The sequence below is a fragment of the Scardinius erythrophthalmus genome (genome assembly GCF_964197995.2).
Source record: "Scardinius erythrophthalmus genome assembly, chromosome: 10".
NCBI classification, from domain to species: Eukaryota; Metazoa; Chordata; class Actinopteri; order Cypriniformes; family Leuciscidae; genus Scardinius; species Scardinius erythrophthalmus.
In genome coordinates this window covers 33,384,468-33,399,692 of record NC_138230.1, presented here as the reverse complement: position 1 = coordinate 33,399,692, position 15,225 = coordinate 33,384,468, and the positions used below count along the sequence as shown (strand labels likewise).

The window sequence follows — 15,225 nt, the reverse complement described above, 5'->3', positions numbered from 1 at the left end:
TGTAGATATTCATTAAATACTACTTTTCCCTTTTTATAGTCAATTTCCAAGCAGTGACAAGTAGTTATTACATTTCAAATTTGAATTGTGTGGGGATCTGTGCGTCAGACATCAACTATTCACTTTCTGGTGTATATTCCCGTTGTTTCTGGTACCTATTCCCAAGTTGCCCACTAAAGCTAAGCAGGGTTAATCCTGGTCAGAACCTGGATAAGGAGACCTCCTGGGAAACTAGGGGCCAGATTTACTAACAGCTTGCGCCAGCGCAAAACCTCTTTTAGCGTTAAAAAATCTACTGTCGGGATTTACTAAAGACACCCAGTGAAACAATAGCGCTGAAAAGGCGTGGACAGGGTTATTTTTGTGGCTGACCTTATTGCATATGCATTTGTTGGAGTTTCCCTTTCAGACGCAATTTTTTTGAGAGGAGAGAATTTAAATGAATCATGCAAGGAGATTTACTAAGGTTTGCGCTAGTCAATTTACTGGTATTTGCGCCATTATTTAAAGACCAAAAAATAGCATGTCTTAAACCAGATGCTAATTTGCGCTGCTCTTGGTAGATTAAGTTGGTCATTAATGATCCGGCTGCGTCTGTGTTCTTTAATGTGCATGTTATCAGTAGATCACATAGAGAACTTTCTACTCCCATCAGCGCTTTTGGAATTGCGCTCTCACGCTAATTTGCCCTGTTTAGTAAATCTGGAACCTAGGTCGCTGCTGGAAGAGGTGTTAATGAGGCCAGCAGGGGGTGCTCACTCTTTGTGGGTTCTAAAGCCCCAGTATAATGATTTTTCCTCCAAATTGGCTCGTTTTTAATCATGGCATCCTAATAATCCTCGTCCATTGAATTGGGTTTATCACTCTTTATCATCTCCTCAATGTATAACTGATGTGAGGTGAGCGCAATGTGATTTCTGTTGCATCATCCAAGTGGATGCTGCAAACTGGTGGTGAGTGAGAAGAGACCCCTGATATGATTGTAAAGCGCTTTGGGTATAAAATAGAACATAATAAAGTGCTATATAAATGCTTCATTCATTCATGCTAATTATTATTTAAGAATTAACACTAATTATTTAGTTAGGTACAGTATACTGGTATGCAAATAGTTACTATCGTCTATTCCAGTTTCATTGAAGTATACTCATTAAATAGTGTCTCTTATAGATATCTCATAAATATCATAAAAAAATAATTTTATGATTTGAATTATTTTCATGATTTCAGATAACATAACATTTTGGGTTTCTGTTGATTAAACCAATCTCCTTCATTAACTCTTTTTTTTTCTTCTTCAATTAACTTTACATTTTAAGGCAAACGGGTTACTTTTAGTTAAAGCAACAATATTTTTGTACAGTGTGGCAATTGAAAATAATACTAATTATAGCATTAATAAGTATAATAAGTAATAAATGTTAAAACAGCTTGCCATATCAGTCACTTCATTGAAAAACAATGCTTCACTGACTATGAATTTTAGAAATACCATTGTGTTAACAGTTTAGCCCCTTGAGTATTTATATTTATCATGACTGAGTGGTTCTAACTTAAGTCCCGGTCTAAAGGTTATTGTGTGGAAGGGTTCAAATTATTAATGCATGTAAAATCATTTTGTGTTTCCACAGAAAAAAAAAATGTCAGTCAAACAATAAATTCAACCGAATAAAACAACTTTAGTGACCAACACGAGATTGGGAATATTTCAGCACCATGGACAGCAGATGTTTTTTTTATTCTTTTTCTTCACAAAATGACTCTTTATTACTGAGGGATGTCAGATGACCAATTGAGACTTCAGATTGGGGGAAATTGTGTACTGTGCTATTATACAGCAGTGATCACTTTCTTTTACAGAGACAGAATCAGAATTTTTTTTCTTTTCTTTTTTTAAGTGAAAAGCCAATCTTCCTAAATCTACATTGGCGTGTTGGCAAGTTCTAATGTATAAAGCTCAGACTTTCAGGAGGTCTCATATTACAACAGCTCACAGAATGAAACTAATAAATAAGACATTAACACAATTAGAATCTAAGCCTTGTGATGGTGCAAAAAATGCATGAAAAAATAGGTTCTGAGTGTTCATGTTAGGTATTCTGTGAGGAAATGGCTTCAGTCCATAACTCTGTGGAGTTGCTGAAAGTTTGGTTGAAGTTGGAGTGCCTCAATAAAGGATCATGAAACACACCATCAACCCAGTTTCTCAGTGTGGCCACTGGAGACTCTTGCTTCCTCTTTACTATGTCGGAGTCTGAGTCACAGTTCGAAGAAGAGCACGGCGTTCCTTCATGCATGCATGATGAGTAATCGGCTTGGTTTAATGACGTAGCAGTCTGTGCAAGAGACCAGATTTTTGGCTTGGTCTCAATAGTCTTTTGGCCTTGTTGAAGGTAGAACTTTGCTGTTTGGTTGTCTTCAGCAGTCGGTCTTAGGCGGTCTTCAATAAATTCATGAACATCTCTGGGAAGCTCGGTAACGGATTCTTTAAAGCGGTTATCTGGAGATTCGCTGGTCTCTGAGCAAACCCGCACGACAAAGGATGGTTTCGATTCGCACTCCGAACCATCTGATTCCACCAGATCAAAATCATCCAGATCGCTGTGAAGTTGATCTGTATCATCCTTTCCTTGGTTGTCTGGAGGTATAAAACATTTAAGCAGGTTATAAAATCACTGTATATAACGTTAAATGTCATACTGTAACTGCAGCATTCAAATTCTGGGTGGTATGTGTAGGTCTATTATTTTGACGTATTAGTAGCAAAAGTTGTTGCTGAAAAGACACTCACTGAAGGTGGTAACCAATTCACTGATCTAGATCACCATCACTGATAGAATTACAAATATGTTGTTTTTATTTAAAACCACCAAACATTACCTAACTGTATCGCTACACTGAATAGGCTATATGAACAATATTTGCTTTTCAAACCAAGAATGACGTCAAAAAAAGCTTTCAACAAACCATTGAAATCTCTTTCGGTTTTTATTGGCTCCCCCTGTGATTCGTCCATATCTTCTTCGTCGTCACACTCCTTCTCATCTGAGGTCTTGTTGCGCGGCGACCACGTCATTTTATTTTCCTTCTTGAGTCTCCGGCGTGCGTTGGCGAACCAGGTGGAAACCTGCGTAAGGGTCATCTTAGTGATGATGGCCAGCATGATCTTCTCACCCTTGGTGGGGTACGGGTTCTTTTTATGTTCCTGCAGCCATGCTTTCAGTGTGCTGGTGGTCTCTCTGGTAGCATTTTTTCTTCTTGTGCTCACATCTACAGATCCATATCTAAATAACATGACAAGTAGTCCATTTGTTTTAAAGTTGGATGCACAATAGCTGTATTTGAAAATGGTCATTGATGCAACCAAATTTCTATTGAATAACAAGATTACCCTTACCCATATCGGTCATACTGGTACGGTCCAATTGGGTTGTCGTAATGGTAATATGCAGAGCTTTGGGTAACTCTTGAATGTCCCGTCGCCACTCCATCTTTCTCACTGAGTTTACCCTAATATAAAGCAAAAATGCAAATAATCACAAAAGCTTCCAAAACTTTTCTGGACAGTACAGGTAACATGCACATCTATTATTATTGAAATGAATAAATGAAATGCGTACCAGAGGATAGCATGAGGTTGAATCTGGACCGTAAGTGCTGTAGGTATCATAACTGTGACTCTTTGAACAGGAGTTTCCATAGACAGCAGTAGGGATCAGGTCATGCCGGGTGGAGGCCACAAGCCTACTTTCATATACCGGGCAGTAAAGTGAGTTTTGAGGAGAAGTTGCCACTCCAGTGTCCAGCAGAGAACCATTAGACTCATAGCAGGCGCTCAGAGCGTTAGAAGACATTAAAAGCTGTCAACGAAAGGACGAACAGGCTAAAGCATGTCCTTGAAAACTATGAAACACTTTACACAGCCTTTAGATTATTAATGACTTTAAATGAGTTAAAAGAATTTTAGTTTCCAGTGCTATCTACATTTACAGATACATCTGTGTAGAAAACAATACTGTTACTGTTACAATGCACTTCTGACTACATGAAATCTTGGAAAAGGACACTTCTGCAATACGTTTATTTATCGTCAAACATTTAACACAAGTGCTGGTATACATATATGATCATGGCCTTATGGATTTTGAATAATGTTAGATTGTGTCATATTTTTTCCAATCATTTTAATATTGAGGGCAATGATGTTGGATAATAATGAATTCTTTCTCTTTTTTGACCCCCCAAAAAAAGGCTAAGTCTTAGACTTGCAAATACAAAATGTTCACCAGCAGTAAATTACATATACATACATATTTATATATATAAATAAACATAAAAAAATAAAGGTTCTTTATTGCCATGGTTCCATGAAGAACCTTAAACATCCATGGAACTTTCCCATTGCACATAATGAAAAAAGGTTGTTTAGATTATTAACCTTATGTTCTTCATACTAAAAAAAGTATTTTTAGCAATTTTTAATATTTTAATTATTGATTAGCAATAATCGCTATTAAAACTACTTGCAGATCTTCAATCTTAAAATAAATTACATTTATGATCTTCAAATTTATCATTGTGCTGTTTGTTTTGGTATCGATATGCCTCCCTGCCACTTCTCATTTTCATGTGATCATCTGAAAACTCATGAAATATAAATTCAAGAAAAACATTAAATTAAATATATAGTTCAAAGGGAAAGGGTTCTCTGAATTTCCCTGATTTTACCAGTTTTTATACATGCATTATAAAGGCAAAGTTAAAATATCTGCGTGATGGACAAACCCAAAAGAGACATTATGGCAGGTGCAACCTTTCAACACTCTTAAAAAATAAGTAGAAAGTATTTTTTAAAAGTGATTAATGTACACATAAAAGTTTAAAGGTTTTATAATCTACATAGTATACCTACTTAACAAATATTTTCATTAATTTCCCCTGACTAAAGGATCACACAAAAATTGGGAACATTCACAATTAATCATAATATTAACGTCTAGCACGTGTGACACATTTTGGCACACTAAAGTGAGGTGTGGAAGTGTTAAAAAAAAGTTACCTGTGGTGCAGCAGGATATGAATAGCCAAACTGTGTAAATGACATGATGAGTGTCCAGCACAGAGAAAGCTGCAGTCCCGCTGCGGGTCATCAGTTCATCACGAAAATCGTCCATTAACTGCAGGTAAACGTCCCTTTCTGGTTTCTGTAAGTCTTTCATACAAACATCAATAAAAAAATTGCAGAAAGTGCAGTATGACACGGATTCAATGTGGTGCAGCGATGTAACTGAACTTCAAAAAAAATCATAACAAACGTTGGCTCAGTTGCACGTTGTTTTAAACACCGGTGACGCTGACGTCACAGGATCAGATTTAAAGGTCCAGATAACAAACGCTAATCACGGAAAAAAGTTGTTGTTCACACAAAGGAACACTTTATAGCCGCTGCATAACTTGAGTCAAACGATGCGCTTGTGTCCTCGTGAGGAGCCTGCGGGGTCTCGCTCACATTAATGAGGACGTGTTCAGTTTCCCTGCCCGCCAGCAGCCAATCACACATCTGACTCAGTTCACAGACAGCTCGATCGCACATGATTGATGACCGCCCAGGAATGATTACCATAATTGCCTTTCTATGTAGTTATCAAACACCTTTGTACCATTAAATAACATTGGATTTGTTGAAAAAAATCATCTCTGAATTATAAAACCTACATACAAAAACTAACAGTCTAAGATCGATATCTATCAAAATACTAGGGCCTACAGTGCTGTGAAAAATATGTCGTACATCAACAAAAACAGACTGGTAATTATTTTTAAATTATGTTAACTGCAGGAGAGAAAACATGATTTAAAAAACTTCACTTTCACTATAGCTAGATTTGTTGAGTTAGATGTGTGTGTCATCTTAAAATAAAGTTCTCTCAAAAGTACCTGAAAGAAAAACACACAAATTAAATGGTAGAAATACATTTGGTAAGTAATCTATGTGGCATTAAAATGAAATGGCTTTATTCTTCTTCGAAGCATTGTTACCTAAAACAATAGTTTATTTCTTCTTCAGAAGTGACTTCTATTGAACTTTGAGGATGAAAACTGTGTAAAACATGTTTTGTCTTTTAACCTTAAAAACTATTATTTAATATGACTAAATCAACCAACATTATACAAAAATCACACCAATAAAAGTAATTTTAAGGGTCAGACTCAGATCATATAGAAATGGTTTCTCTCTAATTTATAGTAATTAATTCTCTTTCTGTGAAGATCTTTTTCATTTAATAACTCTTTTAAAACCCAAAAGTGACACTGTGTTGCAGCACAGTCACATTTCGGTCCCTTATATATATATTTTTTTTTTTTGTGGATATCAATCAGTCCTTTATCACATACAGTACCTTAAATGTGTCTCTCAGCCACCTCATACTCTTTCTTCATTGAGGCTAAGAGGTTTGGCTTGCCAGAGTTCATTTAATATGTATAATGCATGAGGGCACTTCAGTGCATTTACTTAACACTTTGTTCCTGAGGTCTTTTCATTAGAGATTGAAACTGTGATAGACATCCCCGTTTGAAAGCACTATAACCACCTAATTCAGTGTTCAGGGTTTTTTTTTTTTTATGTTTTTTTTTTTTTTTTTGCCTGTAGGTCACAACACATGTAACACAACTGATTACAATGTTGAGGTGCCGCACCTGTGTAAAGAAGCCAGAAGATCTTATTTGTTTATGCATGCAGTGAAACGGTTTATTTATATTATGCATGATTATGGTACAGTATTTATTTTTTTATCTTCTGTCTTTTCTATTTAGAAATTGATGAAATGTTGTATATTAATGTATAGCATTTTTATGCTAAAAAACAACAACAAAACAGTTAGGGTTTTTAGCATCATTAACAAGGTTCAACACAACCTCTTTTGCTATTGAGACTAAAAGTGCAAAAGACAGTGATTAAAATGAATTTGCAGAAAAACACTTTTGTTTGTGAGGTGCATATGAATGAATAGTTGATGTGCAGAATGCCCGGTGAAGGACAAACCTGGGAGAAAATCACAATATAATGAACACAGAGAGAATACATTTATCAGTATGTACAAATAAATAAATATATAAAGCATTTCACCAGCCCGAGAACAAAAAGCAAACAACAAATAAACCATTAGCCAATAGCAGCACTTGGCGAATTTATTTAGCAGTGAGCATTACTTACTTTGCATCATAGTAAATATCGGTAAGCTTTTATGTATAATGCATTATAAAAGTATTTTAATGCATTAATTATGGATTGTAATGCACCTTATAATGCATTGTATGGTCTCATGAATAATTGTAACCACAGTTACATTATAACAACTGTATAGTTACACTAACACTATAATAACATTATAATACATTATAATACTTATCTAATCATTGAACACACCTTTAAGTATAATGCATTAAAAAACAATGACAAACAACCCAGAATCTGCAAATATTATAATGCATTTTAAATTTGGTTACAGTTATTTATGAAAAGATATAAAGCATTATAACGTACATAATGAATAGCTTTACAATGGATTATACATAAAGGCTTTGAGTAAAGTGTTTTTCCAAAATCAATGAGCCCAGCATTCATATCCAAGTATATCTTTTAGTTGTAAAATTGGTAATGAATTATAATAAACCATATAAAAAATAAATTACAGAAATATTACTAAGAAATTACTATTTAGAATTTGTATTTATTCAAGAAATATTACACTTTTAAGAATAAAGGGGGGGGGGGGTGTAAAACTTTTCTGATTATTCATGGAATCATATGCCAATAAAAAAAAAACTCATTTTTAAGAGCGTACTACAAAAATGATCTTCAAATATAGCTGAGATATTTACCTCGGGTATATACTCTCAACTTCAAGAAAATCATTATTTTCCACAGCTAAAAGTGTTAATGCACGAGAAGCTGAGTGAATTGACCAATTGAAACAATGAATGGAAAAAGTGCTGCCCGGGGTGTAGAATCCATATCCCAGTGCTCTTTGGGTGTAGGGATGGTTTAACTCATAAAAACATATCAAGCCAAGGCACTAGAGAGTCTATGGAAAATTATAAAGCTTTTATTCAATCATGGCTTAGGCAGATTGAATTGACAAAACATGTTTGTATCTCTCCGATGCCCCCATCTGATGTAGATCAGAATGAAACTGGCAGACTGTGGGACGTCCAAGCTCTTCAGCCGTTTAAATGGAGCTCCTGGATGGACAGCTGCTTGATAGAGTTACATCATAATCTACTGAAATGTTTGTCTCAATGATTGAGGCAGTGGAAGATGAATGTGTGGAAACGGGTGTGTTTACATAGATGAAGAGACCATCATTCATTGTTACAGGCAAATACAAATTGCCAGTCCTTTAACTGACAGGTTTTTTGTTAGACTGGAGAAGCAGCACATGAGCAAAAGCTTTATTTCCATTCCAAACTCCGAACACAGACAACAGTGCTTGTTCAATATATGAGCATTCTTTTCATGAAACAAATTAAATGTCATTCATGTGAGTGAACACTCTTTTTTCAGTCTCCAGGGACGGTGACAGTGGGGCTCTGCTGTCTGAAACTGACTTACCTTCAAAACAAGAATGGTATGAATCTGCACACGACTGACCTTCAACCTCCGGCCACTTCCTTCCACTCTCCATCTTTCAATTTTTATAACACTTAGCAGTTTCCAAAACCTTTCCCTCTCAATCTCTCTCCTGCTTGCTCTTGTGTTTTTGTATTTTTTTTTTGGTCCGAATGGTCCAGGTGGGACCTGCTGCACGCTCTCAGGCAGACTATTGGTTCATCCAGGCAGAAAATGGAGGGTTGGGAGGGGGAGGACAGGAAATGGAATGGGAGTTGACTCTCTTCTCACACACTTTAGCCCTGATGAGCTGCACCTTGGGGACCACTGTCAAGTGATCTCTGACACTTCATTCCCTCTCTACACAAGAACCCTCTCTGACAGACACAAGCAGGGAAGAACTCAACTGCAGCTTATTGCTGGAGTCTAAGCACAGTTCGCAGAAACAGTGCTTGAAGAGAAGACCTGATAGAGCTGCAAGTGCTGTAACATGTAAAAGGTCTTTGGTGAGATCAACATGCATTCCTAAAATTCTTAGTTTAGTTCAATATATTAAATGCCAGGGTCTGACTCTCAAGCTATTATATGGACATCAGTGTGTGGAGTAAAGTTTGCATACTAAAAGTTTGCAGCGTAGCTTTTCCAGTAACAAACCAATCATTCTGCCATAAACAACTCTTTCGCATATGCAGCACAGGAAAGTCAGAGTCATTCTAGAATCAGTGCGTCATAAATGACTCTCTCTCTCTCGTATGTAATGCTGGAAGGTTTGATTCATTCTGTTGAATCGGTAAAGTTTGATTCTAGTGAACCTGTTATCTCTGTCTCTCTATTATATGTAGCAATGGAAAGTTAGAATAATTTTTGTGAATTGGTTCATTATAAACGTCTCTCTCTCTCTTTCTATAATGTAGTGCGCGAAAGCCTGATTTATTCTAGTGAATCGGTTCATCATAAACATCTCTGTATTAAACTGAACAAAATTATAAATGCAACACTTTTGTTTTTGCCCCCATTTTTTATGAGCTGAACTCAAAGATCTAAGATTTTTTCTAAGTACACAAAAGGCCTATTTCTCTCCAATATTGTTCACAAATCTGTCTAAATCTGTGTTAGTGAATGCTTCTCCTTTGCCGAGATAATCCATCCACCTCACAGTTGTGGCATATCAAGATGCTGATTAGACAGCATGATTATTGCACAGGTGTGCCTTAGGCTGGCCAGAATAAAAGGCCACTCTAAAATGTGCAGTTCGAGAAAAAAAAAAAAAAGGTTGTTGATTGTGGCCTGTGGAATGTTGGGCCACTCCTCTTCAATGGCTGTGCGAAGTTGCTGGATATTGGCAGGACCTGGAACACGCTGTCATATACGCCAATCCAGAGCATCCCAAACACATTCATTCATGCTGACTGCAGGAATGTCCACCAGAGCTATTGCCCGTGAATTGAATGTTCATTTCTCTACCATAAGCCGTCTCCAAAGGCGTTTCAGAGAATTTGGCAGTACATCCAACCGGCCTCACAACCGCAGACCACGTGTAACCACAACAGCCCAGGACCTCCACATCCAGCATCTTAACCTCCAAGATCGTCTGAGACCAGCCACCCGGACAGCTGCTACAACAATCGGTTTGCATAACCAAAGATTTTCTGCAAAAACTGTCAGAAACCGTCTCAGGGAAGCTCATCTGCATGCTCGTCGTCCTCATCAAGGTCTCGACCTGACAGCAGTTCGTCGTCAAAACTGACTTGAGTGGGCAAATGCTCAAATTCGATGGCATCTGGCACTTTGGAGAGGTGTTCTCTTCACGGATGAATCCTGGTTTTCACTGTACGTCGTGTGGGTGAACAGTTTGCTGATGTCAATGTTGTGGATCGAGTGGACCATGGTGGCGGTGGGGTTATGGTATGGGCAGGCGTATGTTATGGACAACGAACACAGGTGCATTTTATTGATGGCATTTTGAATGCATAGAGATACCGTGACGAGATCTTGAGACCCACTGTTGTGCCATTCATCCATGACCATCACCTCATGTTGCAGCATGATAATGCACTGCCCCATGTTGCAAGGATCTGTACACAATTCCTGGAAGCTGAAAACATCCCAGTTTTTGCATGGCCAGCATACTCACCGGACATGTCACCCATTGAGCATGTTTGGGATGCTCTGGATCAGCGTATACGACAGTGTGTTCCAGGTCCTGCCAATATCCAGGAACTTCACACAGCCATTGAAAAGGAGTGGACCGACATTCCACAGGCCACAATCAACAACCTTTTTTTTTTTTTTTTTTCTGTGGGGCTCCCCGGATCATGATTCTAAATGGCTCTTTCTCTAATGTCGTCACTGTCAGGTGGAAAATACAGCTTTTCAGGAAATGGGAAAAAACATTTTTTTTTTAAATAATTAAACACTGCGTCGTCAAAGTTGATATTGTGGCTTTCTAGATGGTCAGTTCTTCATTTACCCTTGCATTCCAAATAATTAATATAAAAATATGGAATTTGTCGGTTATTGTCTATGTGTAATGTGTTGTTTACACTTGTGTTGTTCTAACGATCTTCTGCGTTTATAATAAAAGACTGTAGTATTCCTTGTTTGTGCATGTTGCTTACTCATTACAGAATAACAAACCTTAAAAGAGAAATAACCATCTGCGAGGCAGAGAGGGAGTGCCTATACCCTGCGCCTACCTCAGGCCTAGCGATAGATCCTCCCACCGGAGTTATCACAGAGTTGAATTGCCAGTCGTCCAGTCCATTCCAGAGCCAGGAGCAGACCACTGCCTTATACACCTGTGATCCACATATCTAGTTCCCCCCTGAGTCCCCACCCTCGAATCAACGCCTTCTCCACTCGTCCAGTCCGTCTATCTGGATGCTCCATTCCCATGTGGAGATCTTCCTCCTCCCTTGTTCCTACCCAACTTTCTGGTCCCATATCCTCCGCTGGTTACGTCCAGTCCCCTTGGTCCTTCGGCTCCACTGGTGTCGTGCAACTCCTCGGCTTTGCCCTCGCCGCTAACTCCTTGAGGCTCGTAGGCTCCGTCTCGGGCTTCCCGACCACCAGATTGGCATAAGGTTGAGTCACCGGCTTCACCTCGGGCCTCCAGGCCCATGTCTTCACCTTGACCTGTTAGCTCGTCGACTACGCCTTAGCTCTGCGTTCCCTTGTCTCCGCCGTGGACCATCAGCCCTGGGACTCCTCTGGGCTTCCTCGTCCCTCAGGCTCAACCTCTGTCAGTCATCGCTCTGCCTCCACCATGGATTTCAGGGTCTCTGGCTGCGCCTCGACCCTCCAACCCTTTGGATCCACCTGGCCTCTCTTTCCATCTGGCTTCCTCATTGTCCTCACTACCTCCATTGTTGCCCTGGTCTGCCAAACCCCCATCTTCGACCTCGGTCCCGCAAGTCAGCAGCTCCACCTTGGGCTTCCGGCCCGTGGATGTTGCTTGCCGGTTTCTCCATGCACAGGTTCTGCCCGGGCATTCAGTCAAAACTCCACCCTGGCTCCTCGTGCCATCGGCTCCACCGTGGTGTTTCTCTCCACCGACTCCTCATCCCTGTCCTTCACCTTCTCCGCGCCCTCCTCTAATGCCACAGTTACAGCATGAGGACGTGCCTTCTGGGAGGGGGAACTACTGTCATGGTGTTACACTTATTTTGATATTCTGTTGTGTTTCCCTTAGTTCCTGTTTCCCTTCACTGTTTAGTTTTGATTTCCTTGATTTCTGATTATATTCTCTGTATATATATATATATACTCCCTGTTCAGTTTAGTCCTTTGTTGATTATTGCGTTCTATGCGTAATATGTTGTTTACTCTTGTGTTGTTCTAAAAATCTACTGCAATTATAATAAATGATTGTAGTATTCCTCGTCCGTGCGTGTTGCTTACTGGTTACAACATTATTATATGTGTACATACACACATCAGAATAAGTACTTCTTAAAAGATCAAAAGAATATTAAAATTTAAATGTTTAAAATGTACTTTTAAACTATTCTTTGACATTTTAACATTTTAAAAGTGTACTTAAGCATGTTAAGGAACAGTTATGAAAGTGTACTCTCTTTAAGTAGATACCCTTAAGTGGCCTTTATTTATTTAATAATATATTATCTGCATGTACAGTTTTTAAAAAATACTTTTAAATTAAGATTTGAAGTACACTATAATTGCACATTAAATCCAATTAAGCATACTCCTTTATCACAAGAAGTGCTTATACTATTAATAGCAAATTATAAATGATCATGGAATCATGTTGTTTCCACTACAGGAAGTTTAAAAATGGCAAAAGTATGGAAAAAGCTTTTAGTCTTCTCTAGAGGGGGTCTGGAGACGGTTATCCTCGCACACATGTAGTCTGGGGACTGTAGACCATTTTCTTGTGGATTTTATTTAGAAGGGGAATGGTGAGGATGTGGTATAAGTGCTTTACTGAAGCCTTTGGAATATATTCTGTGTATTTAACACTAGTCTATGCCAGGTTTATAGTTCAGATGTCTCTAAAAGTACCTTGATATTCTTTGAAGTACCTTTACTTGGAGTACACTCCACAAGAAGAACCTTTTTTTTTTTTTAGTTTGTAAAGAACATTTTAGCTAAAGAATTTTTTTTCCACAATAAAGGACTTTTTGTGGAATGGAAGGTTCCATGGACATTAAAGGTTCTTCATGGAATGTCAATATAGATGCCAATAAACAACCTTTATTTTTAAGAGCGTAAATACTATATGAATATGTTAATCATTCAGTACTACTCATAAGTTTTCACATATTCCATAGGTATTATCATAAAGTTAAAGGTCTCCAAAAAGTCAACCAATTTTCATTACTCATTACTGTTTAAAAAGAGCATTAAATTCACATATAGTGTGATCTGAAGCGGAATCGACCAGGTGAATTGGCAATGCACTCAAGTGCACTTAACAGAGATCTGCTACATGTCTAGCTCTATATATTTGTCAATGCCTGAATATACATCACTGTTGCTTAGTTTCATTATGAGTTCAGTGTCAAGGCGATGCTCACTAAATGCTGAAGACCAGCACAGCAGTGTCAAACCCGATGGTGAACCCATACGAGCAGTGAACGTCTGAGCGAAGTTACAAACACAATCTCGACAGCTGTGTGGAGTTCCAGAGGAATGGCTGTGGGAAGTGTATGTGCGTCTGCTTGGCTTGTTTTCCAGGCCAGTGCCACAGAGAGAGCGAGAGCTCTTTAAAGTATGCATTTCCCCATCCCACTGAGAGCAGCGTATTCCTCCCCATCACTTCCACTTCATTACTCCCTCACCAGCCATGTATTATTCACCCACAGTCAATCCATCCTCCACTGGGACCAATGTTAGCTGAAAAACGTTTTAGCCTCTTTTACTATCTAAAGTCTGCCCTCGCTCTATCTTGCTTTGCTTCTCTCTCTCTCTCTCTCTCTCTCTCTCTCTCTCTCTCTCTCTCTCTCTCTCTCTCTTACCTGTATTTCTTTATTTTTTCTTTATCAGTCCAAACACCCTATAATAATATTTTCTTGTTAGGTTCAAAATAGAAGTGATAAAAACTTTTTTATGCTTGGTTTATGGTTTGGGATATATATTAGGTGTTGGTTGGTAAAGGGTTAACTTCTTGGTCTCATTGACTCTATTAAGATCACCTTATTTTAATATGTTGATATATATTGTTACACTTTATTTCAAGTTGTCCTTGTTACAGTCTAATTATACATTTAAGTATGAGTAATATTAATTAACATCATGATTCATGTACTTACTATAATGTTAGGATTATGGTTTGGTTTAGGGTTAGTTGCATGTGTATGTAATTATGCATAATTTACTGTTACTATAGTTAGTACATGTAGCATGGGTAACAAAGACACTGTAAAATTAAGTGTTACAATATATATTAACAAATTTTCCTGTCAGAACAAACATTAAACCTCTGATTCACATTCAACAACTATACACTTTGAAACTATACACAACCAAATTTACTTTGAATAAGTGGCAGTACATTTTTCTAATAATTAGGAAGAAACGACAGTGAATTAAACATGAAATTTTGAAGTAGAAAAACAGAAATAGCATTTTCTTGTAAAACTTACTTACCAATAGTCTTCTTTTTTTTACAGTGTACAGTATAATATTTAAGTAGTTAAAAAGGTGTTAAAGCTATTGTAAAAGATTTTAAAGATGATTAAATGAATCATATTATAAAAATAATTATATCACACAAATGTGAGTGGAGTTGGTTTGGTTTAAAATAGAATTTTCTGTTTGTGCCAGAACCATGTTGGTTGTGCCAACCATCCATGTGTTAGTTGGCTGGCACAACAGTAAAGCAAACCTCATGAATAAACATAATTTGTTAAATAATTTGTGATGTTAAATATATCTTTTTTATTTTTTATTTATTTATTTTTTTTTTTTACCCATGATCTATAGCCCCCAGTCTGAATTTCAGTCCACTAGAGATATTAAACAAACAAATGAAAACTGTGCCAATCAGCCTCAGTCTAAATGTCTAAAAGATGATTGTACATAAACAATCAAAATGCACTCAAAACACCCATACATGGAGTTTCGTTAAGTAGAGGATGTGCAGAGGTGGA

The 15,225-nt window shown here is 37.7% G+C and overlaps 1 protein-coding gene across 3 annotated transcripts; it reads right to left on the bottom strand.

Annotated features, from left to right (window-relative positions):
• Positions 1–1,416: 1,416 nt before the first annotated feature.
• irx4b (iroquois homeobox 4b) lies at positions 1,417–5,639 on the bottom strand. Of its 3 annotated transcripts, none has more exons than XM_081376469.1 (6): positions 5,510–5,639; positions 5,060–5,212; positions 3,621–3,860; positions 3,398–3,510; positions 2,968–3,284; positions 1,417–2,638 (listed from the first exon to the last, which is right to left on the bottom strand). In XM_081376469.1, the coding sequence occupies exons 2-6, from the start codon at positions 5,102–5,104 to the stop codon at positions 2,091–2,093; spliced, it is 1,263 nt and encodes a 420-aa protein (XP_081232595.1). In that variant the 5' UTR covers positions 5,105–5,212; positions 5,510–5,639; the 3' UTR covers positions 1,417–2,090. The 3 variants fall into 3 exon arrangements, with proteins under 3 accessions (XP_081232595.1, XP_081232593.1, XP_081232594.1); XM_081376467.1 differs by having other exon boundaries at positions 5,316–5,572; XM_081376468.1 differs by lacking the exon at positions 5,510–5,639 and adding an exon at positions 5,316–5,488 and having other exon boundaries at positions 5,060–5,204.
• Between the last annotated feature and the right edge of the window lie 9,586 nt (positions 5,640–15,225).